Here is a 15,407-nt window from a genome sequence, read left to right as displayed (position 1 = left end):
ACTAAATCTAATGTTTTGTCTTTCGTCAAGATCTGTGTCATTTTCTTTTTCATGTAGTATTTATATTCTACTGCTATATAACTACCTGAGATAATCAACTTAAAATGAAAACAGGACTATTAATTTGACTCCTCTCTTTGGATGTTCCAGTCCACGATTACTTGACCCCGTTGCTTTCAGCCTGTGGCAAGGCAAGGCAGCACAAAATGACAGGAGCATATGATAGTTCAGTTGCTCACCTCATGGCCATAGAGCTAAAATAGAAAGGAAGGGATTGAGGTCCCACTGTTCCATTTGAAACCCCATACTTAAAGACCTTGCTCCTGAACATCTTACCACCTCCTGATTATTTCCACCCTGGTCATAGGCCGTTGGGAACCATCCGCGATTCAAACTGTATGTTCATTTGCCTTCTGAGCAGTGTTGTCTGAGTGTTCTTTCCACAAAACAATGGTTCTTTCAAGCCCCAGCTTATCATTTCAGCTTTTACTGGTTTGTGACCTTAGACAAATGATATAACTACTGTGTACTTCTGTGTCTTCAATTGAAAAGATGGGTATAATGTTAGTCCCTATGTCAGAGAGTTTATTGAAAGGACAGAATGAGTTGCTATATGAAAAAGAAAACTCTCTGGCACTGAGACTTGCCATCAGCAGTAATGAAAGCCTTTGCTAAAAGTCAGCTTTTTATTCTCAATTTTGTTCATCTTTGCTGTTAAATTTTTGTTTCTGTGTGCTTATTTTTTTTAATTGGGTACTCTGAAAAAATATTCTTTAATTTTTTTGAAAGTAGACCCAGCTACCTTATATGTATGAACTATTTTTTGTGGTTATGACTTCAATGATTATATCTGACAGGTACCCCAGTACATTTTCATCTTGATACCCCAAACTTGTCTTTCAGTTTTTCCCATGTTGGTTTTCCCCAATTTTTTCTTTTTAGAATTGTTAGAGGTACACTTTGCTACCTTTAAAGAAAATGCCCTGCTTGCTTATTTCCATACTTCAATACATTTGTCTGCTCCACTATATTAATTACTCTCCTTTGTCATATCTCAGCTATGACTTCACTTTCTGCTTTCTTGATGGAGTTTGTCAGAGAATCTTGGCTTCATAAACATTCTGAAGTTTCATACGCCTATAGATAACTTTTTTTTATAATCTCACCAAACCAAAACTTTAATTTAACTCTATGTAAAATTATAGGTTCCAAGTTTCATTTCTTCCTTGCTTTAAAAATATCCACCCCTGTCTTTCAGTTTCACTGTTGCTATTGAAAAGTCAGATGTTCATCTGATTTCTTGCACTCCTGTTCCAATCTGTTTTCCCTTTTTAGAAATACTTAGATTTTTGTTTCTAGTATTTTTAATTTTTATTAGTGTTCCTAATTGTGAAATTTTTCATAAAGATCCTGTTTGGCACATTGTGAAATATTTTGATCTGAATTATTATCTTTCTTTTATTCTGAGAATTTTTTATTTTCCTATTTGTTTCCCTGAGGCATTTCCCTGAGACATAGTATAGATATTGGCATTTCTCCTTTAAACATCCTTACCTACTACTTTGTCTTTTCTACTTTCTATCTCTCCACCTCTTGCAAAATTCCATATTTTGGAATTCCTCAAACTGATGTGACAACTCACTAAGGTATTCTTTGGCTGTTAATAATTCTCTTTCTCATTCCATCAGCTTCTTTATTTCTGTGTGTGATTCTGTGTACTACTGGATTTTCATTCATGACAGTTTCCTGTTTCACCTTTTAAGTATTTTTCCCTTTTAAAAATGGACTCATAACTATATTTAAAATCCTATTTTATGGCTCAAAATTTCTACTTTTTCTGCTGCAAAGTGTTCAACTTTCTGTCTCTCTCTCATGACTTTTGTATGCTGTCTTATGTCCCTGCCATTTTATCAGAACAGTTATATGTAGCCTTAACTTTTCAGCATTTTCTTGTCAGTAGTAACTAGTAAATGATATTTTTATTCAAATGAGTTTTAAAGTTGAAGATAAAGTTTTCTAAATTTGCCAAGCTATTTCAGTAATTAAATTCAAGAATAAGATGTTTTTTCCTGAGTAACGGCTCAAATCATACTAAAACTTTTGTCTCATTTGTTCTTTTTATTGTAGAAAAAAATCTTAAAACTTACAGAAGAGGAGACAACTACTTTTTAAAAGCAGGACAGTGTGGCAGGCCTGTTATTTAGAAAGTGATCATTTGTGAGTTGTCAGGAAATGGTTTCTGTTATCTGGATTTGGGGCAGTAGAAGTGTGAATAAGTTCTTCTGCCACCATTGAGGTCAGTTCGTGTTTTCCTTAGACCCTGGTGTTTCTCCTGTCTGCTTCTTCATCTTGGTGTTCATTCCCAGAAGCATAAACTGAATATGCTCACTCAGTCAGATTGATTCCATAATCAGTTTATCGTCATATATAAAAGTTCCTGGTTATGAAGTCGGAGCACAATCTTGGAATATATTATTTACTTAATACTCAAGCTTTTATTTGGCTTTAGTAGATCAGAAGTTTGTGGCATGGAAGGCAATTGAAGACAAATGATACAAGGAGATTATGGAGCGATCCCTTTGGTATATTGTAACTTTTGCCTCCTTGTTTTTCTCCCTATTACCTCCACTGGTATACATCTCTTAAACTCCCTTCCCTGCCAGATATTTTTATACTCTGCACAGGATAGTAAATCAGTAGCTAGATCCATAAGTAGACTCCGCTTATTCATCGTGCATTCTTTGCCCACCAAGCTTAACAAAACACACTTGGCATTCTCACTGCAGTGTTTCAGGAAGCCAGTGAGGCTTAGCACTAGAGGTGACACCTAGCTGTCATTTCTGTTGTAATTCTTGTTCCATCCAGGCCAACACATTAACTTAGTGAGTCTATATTTGCTTTGAAGGCAGAAAAGGAATAAGCATAGACTATCAAGTAAAACTGTTTCCAGTATCCAACAGGCTTTGCCCTTACTCAACTTTTAGAGCCTTATATGCATAGCTACTCTTGTCTTTTTCCATGTTACTACTTCTGTTTCCCCTTCCTACCTATTGTACTTAGACTGGGAAATGAACACATTTGTATTGTCCTATAAAGTATTTTTTTGATTCAGTCATAGTAAAAGAGCATTCCTTTCTTTCCACACACACTCAACGCCCCTGAGGTGATTTCATGTTTTAGTATTGTGTAAGTCTTTTTCCTATCCTTGTATTCACATATTTGGAAGAGAATATCTCCAAATTGAAAATATTTCCAAAACAAACATTTGGAAAGTATTAGTTTTGAAAGCCTTTCTACAAGTAAATGATTGTCTACTTTTGCTTTAAAAGAAAAATAAGATAGTTTCAGAAAGGACAAGATGGAAGGAAATGCTGATGACAAGTATTATCCCTAAGTTAGCATGAGCTGGATACTTTTACGATATTAATGGAAAAGACATAGAAGAAAGCTAATCATTCGTGAGTATGCCAACTATGTGGGCCATTACTGTGTTAATAGGTGATTACCACATCATTGTATTTGACCTTCACAAGCTCTCTACTGAACTGTAAAGTGCTTCATTTGTTTAGGAAGAAAATGAAGATTAAGACATAAATGACTTACTTAAGGACACACAGCAGTAAGTGGTAAATTGGGATTCTACCAGCTCTCTTGACTTTGAATCTTTGGCCCTTCTTCATTCAGCATTAGCAATATTTGCTTTTTACGGACTTCTGCATTTTTTCCATATTTGCCTATATGATAGCCTTTTGCTTTGTTCAGTGACGGTGTACATATCTATAAGCAGACATTTGTACTTTATTTTAGCCACCTGCACTGTGTCTAAATGATAGGCTTTTGACACAGATAGGGTTACATCGCTGGGCTGCACTGGCTAAGGGTTTCAAAAGCCCTATTGGTGTGAATGTAGCAAAGACTAGTTCTGCCTAACTGTCCAAGCAGTGGAGATTGGGAAGATCACAGTTTGAGGCCAGTCCAGGCAATAAATTAATGACACCTCCCATCTTGGTAGTAAGCTGGGTATGGTGGTCCATACCTGACATCCCCGCTATGCAGGAAGCCTTAGGTGCAATCACCATCTGAGTTTAGTCCTGTGTGGAAACCTTGAAAGAATAAAACTTCCAGTTGTACCATTGACTCATCGTCTACAAGTGTTCTCTTAAATCCAACTACAAGTTATTTGGAAGATGCAGTGAAATATATATATATATATATATATTGATTTTATCATACCTCTTAACTCCCTAGCTTCTCTGTGGGATTCTGAAAGTTTTTCTTGACTTACATAGTGATCTAAAGATAACTCATATTGGCTCCAAACCTTACACATTTTTGTTAAGTGAGAAACTAATCACGAATAAATCTTTGGTATTTATTTGCCTACTGGCCTGGAATAGTAGTCTCACTCCAGGATTTGAAGTGCTTTGAGAAAGATGCCACGTTATCTTTTGTGGAGGGAGGATACTTAGCATTATGCCATAGATTTGACCACCAGTGTTTACTCCTGTTGTTTTAACCTGCTGTACGAGAATGCAAATCCACTTTCAGTTATTAAAATGTTTCCTGTCTCCTTTTCTCTTTCAGAAGATGAATAATCTTTCATTTAGTGAGCTATGTTGCCTCTTCTGCTGTCCACCTTGCCCAGGGAAAATTGCTTCAAAATTAGCATTTTTGCCACCTGATCCAACCTACACACTGATGTGTGACGAAAGTGGAAGCCGCTGGACTTTACACCTATCAGAACGCGCGGACTGGCAGTACTCCTCTAGAGAAAAGGATGCTATTGAGTGTTTCATGACTAGAACCAGTAAAGGCAACAGAATTGCCTGTATGTTTGTGCGTTGCTCACCCAATGCCAAATACACTTTACTTTTCTCACACGGAAATGCTGTAGATCTCGGTCAGATGAGCAGCTTTTACATAGGACTGGGATCACGGATTAATTGTAATATATTCTCATATGATTACTCTGGATATGGTGCAAGTTCTGGGAAGCCAACAGAGAAGAACCTGTATGCAGATATTGAAGCTGCTTGGCTTGCTCTTAGGACAAGGTAAATGTTGATTCGGAATTAGTTTTTACACTTAGAATAGTTTACTATAACTATACTATTGAAGAATAAACTCTTACACGTCTTGACTATAAAGATTATATTTGCCAATATGCTTATGATAGTTAAACTTTTGTATTACAATTTTAAATTTTGCATATTGAACAAAAAAAATTTTAACTGCTTGTTTTTTTTTAAGTTTTAAATTCAATTATTTTTTTTAAGTTTTAAATTCACTGACAGTGTTTGGTTATAAACTTAATTACTAGAGTATGACATAAAATGTTCATTCAAAATCGTAGTATTTCAAGGGAATAAGAGCAAACTGACTAGGCTTACTTACTTGATATGTCATCAGTTGTGTTAGAATACGTAGGGGTTTGTTTGTTTGGTTTAAATCTTAACCAAAACATGCACTGTAAAATTTTTTGCTTTACATTCTGGACTCCTAAAATTGAGATCATGATCTCAAATTTTATTTTCTTTAATTCAGAAAATACACTTAGGAACTAGACATCACATTAATCCTTTCTAGTCACTAGGATACTTACAAATTTTTTTGGAAAATGCCTCAATTTTATAGACTCTAGTGCATTTTCTCATCAATCAGGTTAGTGTACAATAATACAGCAATACCTTAATATAAGTTACTTTTCATATTATACATGGATACTTGACTTCCAGCGTCTTTTAGACTAAAACTTGAGGGCATAAAGAAAATTCACTGTTGCTAATATTAATAATGTCCAGAAGAACCTCTTCAAGTATAACATGTTTCTAAAAAAAGTTCTTAAAAGAATTGAGTTCCACCCCTCTGTACAGTATTTTCACAATAAAAAATTTTTAAAAAGCAAAAAAAAAGAATTGAGGTCCAGGCTTACTTAGTCTCTATAGTAAGACTCTGTCTCAACTAAGTGGGAGAGAGGAAAAGAGAGAGAAAGAGAAAAAACACAGAGAGAAAGAAAATAATATGTATTTCCTTCTTCTCCAAGAAATACAACAAAGTTTTGCTTTCAGCAAAATTCTATATAAAGGAGATTCTTAAATCAATTGAAATATGAACAAATTTAAAAAGAAAAAAATAGTAATAGAGAGTTAACAGAAACGGTGAAGATTTTGAAAAGTATGAGGAACCACTTTTCAAACTCACCCAACTGTGTATATATATATATATATATGTATGTATGTATGTATGTATGTATGTATGTTATGTATAGCTGTCAGAAACTAATTGTAATATTTTAAAATATTGACATCATAACTTTAGTATAACTTCAGTGAAAAATGTAGACTTCAAGGTGCTAAGAGAAAGCACATAAAAGCATTTCTGTTGAAACAAAATGAATATTCAGTGTTCGAGGTATTTTTTAACACAGTTGGTAGGGCCACCAAATGAGGAAGAATGACAGAATACATTCTTAAATAATCCCACTTACTAATTTAGTGCTTTCATATTTTCTCTGTTTTTGAGCCTTAAAGACAGTTGAGAGACTTAGTATCTAAGCAGGCTTTGGAGGTTTAGTTAACTTTCCTGAGCATGTTTTCCTTATTTGTTTAATGAAAAGGTTCAATGATCTCCAAGATCTCTTCCAGCTCTAGAATTTTATCCTCCGATGAGTTGTATATAATTAGAATATATGCCTTATATTTCTTTTACCAGATGCAAATAACAAGGCTTAACTACCAGAAGAGGGAAATAAAAGATGAACTTAAAGAATTACTTGAGCCATGCACCAGTGGCTCACACCTGCAGTCCTTACTACTTAGGAGGCTGGGATCTGAGGATGCCGGTTTGAAGCTAGCCCAGGCAGGAAAGTGTGAAACGATTATCTTCGATGAACTGCCCAAAAGTCAAAAGTGGAGCTGTGGCTCAAGTGGTAGGGCACTAGTCAAGAAAGAATTATTATTTGAATGATACTCCGTTTCTTTAATTACCCCAGTTTTGTTTTTTTGTTTTGTTTGTTTGTTTTTTAATCTCTTGGTGAACCCACAGAAAGTAACACTCTGTGAAACCTTCCCCCACATCCGTTAGCTGTGTGCTGTCACGAAAAGAGCACTGGACTTGGAGTCATTGTATCTAAGTTCTAATTATAGTTCTACCATTAACTTATGAGTTTCAACATGTGCTCATTAAGCAGCTTGACTAGATTTGATGATCTCTAAAGTTCTTTTTATCTCATACTATTCAGAAATAGTTACTGCATAGAGTTCACTGGCGAATGGTTAGCAGCTGTCCCTTCTACTCCAGAGCCTAGCCCTTTAGCCCATAACCATAATCGCCATCATTAATCCAGCTGGGAGCAGCAGTGCAGGCCTAAGAGGTGTACAGATGCTGCAGATGTGTGCTCTCCCCAGCTGCTGCTGCTGCTGCTGCTTTGGGCTTTTTTTGTTTGTTTTATTTTTACAGTTCTGAGATTGAATTCAGGGTTTCGTGTTAGCTTGGCAAGCTTTTTACCACTCGATCCAATCCTCCAGTCCTTTTTGCTCTTAGCTTATCTTTTAGCTAACATCTGGCTTTTGCCCAGGCTGCCTCGAACTAGGGATTATAGGTGTGAGCCACTATTCCTAACTTGGTTTGTTTTGTTTTGTGTTTTTGCCAGTTCTGGGGCTTGAACTTGGGGCCTGGGCACTGTCCCTGAGCTTCATTTGCTCAAAGCTAGCACTCTACCACTTGAGCCACAGTGCCATTTCTGGCATTTTCTGTTTATGTGGTACTAAGGAATCAAACCCAGGGCATCATGCATGCTAAGCAAGCACTCTACCACTAAGCCACATTCCCAGCTCTCTCCCCAACCACCCCCCACCTCCCCGCCCCCTGCCTTGTTTTTGAGATAGGATATCAGTAGCTTTTTGCAGGATCTGGCCTCAAACCACAATCATCCTTACTCTACCCCCTGAGTAGCTGGGATTACAGGCATATGCCACCATGCCTGGCCTAGCTTCTTCATTTCTGTGAAGTATGTACAGATAGATGTACAATGAAGATAAAAACTTTCCTGAGTTTAGTAGTGTTATAATTAATAGTAGATGGAACTCTGCCTCTTGTTTGTGCCATAAATATTTTGGAAAACTTGATTAAACTACCTGGGTCATTAATGCAATTAGTCTTGAACGCATGAAGAGTTTGCCCTCTCCAACCTGATGAATATTAAAATTCTCAGGAAGCTCTCATATAATTCTGAAAGATTAGAAGCTCCTGTGTAATTATCCTAGCTACCATAAGTGACTACTGTTTCCTTTTTAAATGGAGAGGCATTTTTAAAATCATTATAATTCTTACACCAACATTTAGATGTTACGTTATTTGCATTTGGCATAATTACACTGTAGACAAATATCAGTTCCTAGAACATAGTAGGTAACCAATAAATACTTAACATCTGTGAGTTCACTTATTTAAATATGTGTAGTATTGTTAAAGGGAAAAGGCAAAACTCAAGATTTTGTAGCATTCATAGTTTAACTGTGTGTAATGTTTAGAAGTCTAGCTTATCTGTTCATCTTTTCAAACATTGACTCATTATTTTACAAGTATGGCAAATTTCAAGATAAATGCAATTTATGATCCTGATTGTGACTAAAATAACACATCATTCTTCTTGCCATACCATAACTATATGCAGCATTTTAGGAAACAAAATGGAAGTCAGGCACCAATGTTTCACACCACAGCAAGCTGAGATCCAAATATCTGGATTTGTAGCTAACTCAAAGCCTTAAGCCTTAAGACTCTTACCCTCCACGTAACCAGGAAAAAATTGGTAGTATGGCTTTAGTAGTAGAGCACCAGCCATCAGAGAAAAATGTGAAAAGAGCATGACCTTGAGTTTGGGCTCCAGTGCCAACAAAGGTAAAAAAAACAAAAAGGAAACTGAGCCATTCTTGATACCTAAAGAAATAACAAACTTGTTACATTGAATGGAAGGTAAACACCAGCAATAAATGTACATTAATCATCAGTCCATTGAAATATAATGTCATATACCCCCCAGTGTCAACAATATATGCTAAGTTGGAATACTGGAATATAATAAACTACTTAATATTTTTTCCAAAAGATCAAAAATTTGAAAGACATTTATATTTAGCTTAGCAGCTACTTTTCTCAAAGCTAAAGCAAACAGGTGAAATTAGCTGAAAATCCAGAGCTTTTTGCAGCACTACAAATTTAAATTTTAAATGAATGATGGACCATCTTTACAGTTCAACTTGTTTTTTAAATTTCTGAATCTTGTAGATATGGCATCCGTCCTGAAAATGTGATTATATACGGCCAGAGCATAGGCACAGTGCCCTCTGTGGATCTTGCTGCTCGGTATGAGAGTGCTGCTGTTATTCTTCATTCTCCTTTAACCTCGGGAATGCGAGTTGCTTTTCCTGATACCAAGAAGACTTACTGTTTTGATGCATTCCCAAAGTAAGTAACGGTACTCAAAATAGTTTGAAATTCCTCACAAGAAACTTGTAGGGAATTTTCTCCAGGCATTCAGACACCATGTGGCCATGATCTGTGTTAGATATCTTATTGTGAAAAAAATGAATTTAAAGAGGGTTTTGGCAAGTGACCACAGTAAGGAGCCTGAAGTGTTTGAGCTATAGTGATCGACATGAGCTCCAGGCACAGTCCCTGGCATTGAAGACTAGTATTAGGAAATGTAAAGAGAGCAGTTTAAATGAGAATCCCATGTTTGTATCTTGAGCAGCTAAAAGAAGATGATATTCAATAAGGTAAGTAACACTAGAGGAAAGGAGAAATGAGAGGGGGAAATGAGTGGAAGATACCTAGCTATAATGATACCTAGTTTACCTCCCCCTCAAAAAAAAAGTAAATTGCAAAATGGTGAATCTTAAATGAGCTAAAGTATTATCACAAAATCTGAAATAAACATTATAAGGCAGATTTGAAAGAAGGACAGCTACTTCATGTTTTTTCTCAAGAAGCTCTTTATTGTTGCCTAAGCTGAGCACTGGTTACTCGCGCCTATAATTCTACTCAGGAGGCTGAACTCTGAGCATCACGGTTCAAAGCCAGCCTATGCAGGAAAGGTATCTCCAATTAACCACCAGAAAACCGGAAATGGCACTGTGCCTCAAAGTGGTAATATGTTAGTCTTGAGTGAGAACTCAGGGACAGCACCCAGGCCCTGAGTTCAAGCCCCATGACCAACAAGGCAAAAAAAAAAAAAAAAAACTTGATGGCCTATTTTTTCTCTCAGAGAAAAACAAGAAGAAGCTGGCAAATTCCAGTCTTCTTTTTCTTCAGTTGGCAGCAGTACAGAAGATTTTTGTGTGAATAGCAAGCCAAAAGCCAAGTTATCGTTTGGTGTTTTTAGACTAGCAAAAGTTATTTTAAAAACAAATTTTGTCACGATTAGCTAAAAGGGGTCACATTAACAGGGAGGCTCCGGAGAGCAGTGGTTTTGATCAGTACGGTTGACTATGGGGATTTTTAATTAAAGGGTTAGAAAATGCTTTGTTCTTTTTTTCTGGGATCAAACTGGGCTTTGTACATGTGTAGTAAGCATTCTACCATTGGTGATTTTTTTTTTTTTTTTTTTTTTTTTTTTTTGGGTCCGGTCATGGGGCCGGAACTCTGGGCCTGGGCGCTGTCCCTCAGCTCTTCAGCTCAATGCTAGCACTCTACCACTTGAGCCACAGCGCCACTTCCGGCTTTTTTCTTTTTGCTTATGTGGTGCTGAGGAATCGAACCCAGGGCCTCAGGCATGCAAGGCAAGCGCTCTACCACTGAGCCACCTTCCCAGCCCTACCACTGGAGATTTTTATTTTGAGTTGTACCATTTCTCTTTAGCTGAATGGTAAGAATTCATATAGGATGTTACGTGAGATAATGCTGTTTTATGTCTGGTATACCAATAGAAAGGCCAGCATAAACTGGAAAAGATCATACAGGATTTTTGTGGGGGGAATTTTGTTTGTTTTTGTCGCTGTTTCTGTTCTGGTGCCTGGGCTTGACTTGACTTATATCTGGTACTCACTCTACCACTTGAGCCACGTTGCCATTTTGACATTTTTGCTGATCAATTGGAGATGGTGTCTTGCAGACTCTCTGCTCAGGCTGACTTCAAATTGCATTCTCAAAGGTCTCGTACTCATGAGTAACTAGGATTATAGGCATGAATCACTGGTGATTGTGGATTTGTTTTTTGTTTTAAGTTTAAATTCCTCCACTGTTAAACAGCTTGTGTACAGCAAATAGTTCAAATAGTATACTCTCCTTACAGATACAGCCTGAGTTTTTTCACTGGTTATTTTCTTCCTTTGTAAGATTCCATTCTCATTTTATGAGAATTCTTATTCTCTCAGAAATTTTACAAGTGATACAATGTTTCTTCTCTACAGAACTTCTTTCTCCTTCAAGTTGCCTTTTAAAAATTCTGTTGGTTTTTATCTGTATCTTATATTTCAAGAGCTTTCTTCTGATGTCTAATATTATTCCTGGCTATCGGCTCACGTGTAAGAGTGGAGAACTAAAGAGTTGATTTGATGTAGTATCTAAAGAAAGGCTTTCTAAACCTCTGGTTGATGAAGGCCTACCTACTAGCATTCTTAGGAGGCAAGTAGGGATGACAGCGGCCTCTCTATACACACACACACACACACACACACACACACACACACACACACACACACACACACACACACACACACACACACACACACACACACACACACACACACACACACACACACACACACACGTATGTATGGATACGTATTCTATGATGCTATAAACACTGGAAGTCCTGAATCTGCAGGCCCACCTGCCTTGGAGAAAAAGCAAGTCAGAGTGACCCAGGAGCTTCAGGAGGTAGAAGAGACTGGGAAAAGGGTCTAACTATATTTTAAACAGATTTTTGAACAAAAGTGTATTTTAGCCACCTGTCTTGTCTGTGAAAGTACCCTAGCCTTCTGGAGTATTCTGTGTTATAAATTGGGTTCCTCCTTCACCTTTTCTCTGTGTTAGATTATATTTTTCATATTTATCTTCTAAGCCAGTTATCTCTTTCTAGCTTCAGAACATTCTCCCTTTTGGTGTATGCCTTCAAACCAGAACAAAACCAAGACATTTTTCTGTAATTTTAGTAAGAGATTACACAGGAAAATATAAATGCAGAAAGTGGTAAATGCATCCTTGAAATACGTTTCTGTTTCCTATTGAAAACTAAGCTTCTCTGACCTTTTTAAAACAAAAACAAAAACAAGTCAGTGATAGTATCCCTGAGTGACTATTAAGTCAGAAGTGTTTGTAGATAAAGTCCTCAGGTCATCCTAAAACAACATGTAAAGGCAACTTTTGAACTCAAATCTGAGTTATGCCTCCCTTCTGACCTGATTCATACAGTTCTGGTATTTCTGTTACAGCACACATGCACCAAGAAAGTTTCTTTGTACATAGTTAATTGCTTCTTTTTCCACTCCCCTTTCTTTTTCCATACAGTATTGACAAGATTTCTAAGATAACCTCTCCAGTATTAATAATTCATGGGACTGAGGATGAAGTCATTGACTTTTCACACGGCCTCGCATTGTTTGAGCGTTGCCAAAGACCTGTGGAGCCTCTGTGGGTTGAAGGAGCAGGACACAATGATGTGGAGCTTTACGGACAGTACCTTGAAAGGTTGAAACAGTTTGTGTCACAGGAACTGGTAAATTTGTAGGATGCTCTGTAAATTGACCTCCTGGGTTTTCTTGTCTTGCTGAACTGCACTTCTTGGTAAATAACAAAAAACCTGAAGGTTTTGTTTGCAAATCATGTCAGTTGCCTTCATCCATGTACAGGTAATGATTTGTTAACAGACTTAATGAAGGTTTTAATTACCAGAACTAGAAACGGGAACTAACAGTATCATGCAGTCAGGCTGTGTAATTTATATATTTTCTGTCATTTTTTTTAAACATCAAGATGAGTACTGTATGAAATTTTAATTCTATAAAATCAAATGCTGTAAAAGTATTGCCAAATGCTTTTGCATATCAGAAACAAGTTTATAAGTATTTTTAAAACATCTCAATGTACTAAACTTTATCCTGGTATACAAATGTAATATTCTTTCAAACAACTATATATCTAAAGCAGTTCAAGTACTCAGAATAAACTGTATAAAAACAAAGAAAAAACAATGACAACACGAAAGGTAACTAGAGTTGACCCAAACCCTGTTGTACAGGGTTAGAGGCTTACGTGGTTTATTTTATTGTAAAATACATTGACTTTTCTGTATTTTCTGGTTACTATACATTTATTCTTCAAAGAAAAAATGAAGTAAGTCTTAATTTTTATGCCATCTGTTAACTTACAAATGAGTTGTCTTGTAAATGAAAAGTCATGACGGCACTGAATTTTAACTAGTTTGGTACTGTGAGGCAACCACTTAAAAGTTGGGTTAGTTATTTAAAAGACATCTAGGGCTTCAGCAATGATTTTGTATGCAAAATTGTCTTCAATTTTGACTGATCTCATAGAATTGTAGTGCTCTTCATTATATGAAAATGTGAAAATCCATTAGTTATTCTTCAAGACCACAAATAGACTGGCTATTTGGTCCCTTTTCACTTTGGCAATTTTTGAAAATAGGACTTATTCATTTGGAGTACTATGAGAATTTCATGGATTTACTCCTGAATATTGGAGATAAGAAAACATTTAATACATATAAGTTTTTATATAAACCAGTATAGTAAAAATAAAGTAAAATAAAGCTCACACACAAAAACAAACTAAGTTGCCTTTCCTTGAATGAATCCTGCCTGAATAAAACAATGAAAGAAAATAAAAAATAAACGGTATGTAGTCTTAATTTGTAATGAATGAATATTGACATAATACACACTGTGGATATATTTTAAGGCCTTATGTAGTTTTAATTGTTCTGCTTGTTCTGTGGTTATGTCTAAGACTATATGATTCTCTTCAAAGTATATCAAGTATTGTGAATGCTTTGGTTCAGATGTGTCAAATTAACAGTAAAACAACTAATGTACCACTCAGTTGTGCTTGTTTGCCTTCTTCCATGATCCTCACCTCCACACTAAAAGGACGAAAAGAAAATGATCATACCCGTTACAGGACATATTGCTCAAGTTTTCTGCATTTAAAAATAATTAGACATTTGTATTAATATTAATGGTGTTTAGTGTGGTTTTCCATACGTGCACATAGCATGTTCTGATCGAGTCCCGTGTCTACCCTCCTTACCCCACACACCCCCCCATACATACCCATCCCAGTTTCTCACTTCCTTTTCCACTTTGAAGTCAACTTTTCTAGCTGCACAAAGGACAGGCAGGGAGCACGCCGTGCTTGTCTCTATGTGCCTCGCTCATTTCACTTAACACAATGTCCTCCAGTTCCATCCATTTTACTGGAAGTGGCGGGATTTCATTCACCATCAACACATAGGGATTTCTTGGGACTGGGTGTGGTATCTGTACACCTGTCAATCCCAGTTACTTGGAAGCAGAGAAGGAGAATCAAGGTTCAAGTCAGCCCAGGCCAAAGTTAGCAAGACCCTGTCTATACAACAAGATGGAAATGCAAGGGCAACAGGAAATAACATCTGTCACCCATCCATTGGAAGGGTTGATTCAGCTGATCAGACTGGCTAAGTGGGGGTGGTCTTTCTGCTCTACCCTTCCAAGTCTTTCCCCAAAGCTTAGCTCTTAGTAAGAGAGAATGACTTCCTTGATGGAGAAGGACCATTGGTATGTCCAGGGCATAGGTGTAGGCATAGCTGCACTCCCCTGCTGGAACCTTTATAAGCAACTTCCCCAAAACAAAGCAGCACATGTGGCGCATGGCTGTGTTCCTAGGTACTGGACAGGCTTACTTACCACCAGCCAAAGTTAGCAGTGAGACCCTAGTCGTCAAACTAGAAAGAACTGGAGGCGTGGGTCAAGTGGTAGACTGCTTGAGTTTAATCCCAAGAACCAGAAGAAGGATAATGGGGTTGGTTTATTTTTGCAATAGTCTCACGGTATGAGACTCAAATTTGAGATCCTTCAGCTTGTACTTACGAGTTCACTGTGGTTTTGATTTGAATGTCTCCGGGGGTAAGTGATACTGAGCATCTTTTCCTACTTGTTGGCTATTTGTGTTTCTTTTTGAGAAGCGTCTGTTCAAGTCATTTGTCCAGTCCTAATGGGATCACTTGTTTGTTGTCGTTGTAGTTCTTCATTTCACATTCTTTCTGGATACTAAACTGTCAGATGAATATGTGGCAAACATTTTCTCTATTCTGTAGGTTTTCTCTTTACTTGGTGATCTTTGATGTACTGCGACTTTATATTGATGTCTTTTATTTCTCAACTCTGGCTTTTGTTTCCTATGCTTTGCAG

General features: G+C 36.8%; 1 protein-coding gene across 1 annotated transcript in view; it reads left to right on the top strand.

The window, feature by feature from the left end:
- Positions 1-14,060, top strand: part of Abhd17b (abhydrolase domain containing 17B, depalmitoylase) — a 37,781-nt gene extending 23,721 nt beyond the window's left edge. The window contains exons 2-4 of the mRNA XM_042699400.1: positions 4,585-5,054; positions 9,289-9,468; positions 12,511-14,060. Of these exons, the coding sequence (XP_042555334.1) occupies positions 4,588-5,054; positions 9,289-9,468; positions 12,511-12,730 (867 nt within the window). The 5' untranslated portion in view covers positions 4,585-4,587 and the 3' untranslated portion in view covers positions 12,731-14,060. The remainder of the gene's footprint in view (positions 1-4,584; positions 5,055-9,288; positions 9,469-12,510) is intronic.
- The last annotated feature ends 1,347 nt before the right edge of the window (positions 14,061-15,407 follow it).

This window comes from Dipodomys spectabilis, unplaced genomic scaffold (genome assembly GCF_019054845.1).
Source record: "Dipodomys spectabilis isolate Male_0828 unplaced genomic scaffold, ASM1905484v1 ptg000241l, whole genome shotgun sequence".
NCBI classification, from domain to species: domain Eukaryota; kingdom Metazoa; phylum Chordata; class Mammalia; order Rodentia; family Heteromyidae; genus Dipodomys; species Dipodomys spectabilis.
This window is presented reverse-complemented; position numbering and strand designations above follow the sequence as displayed.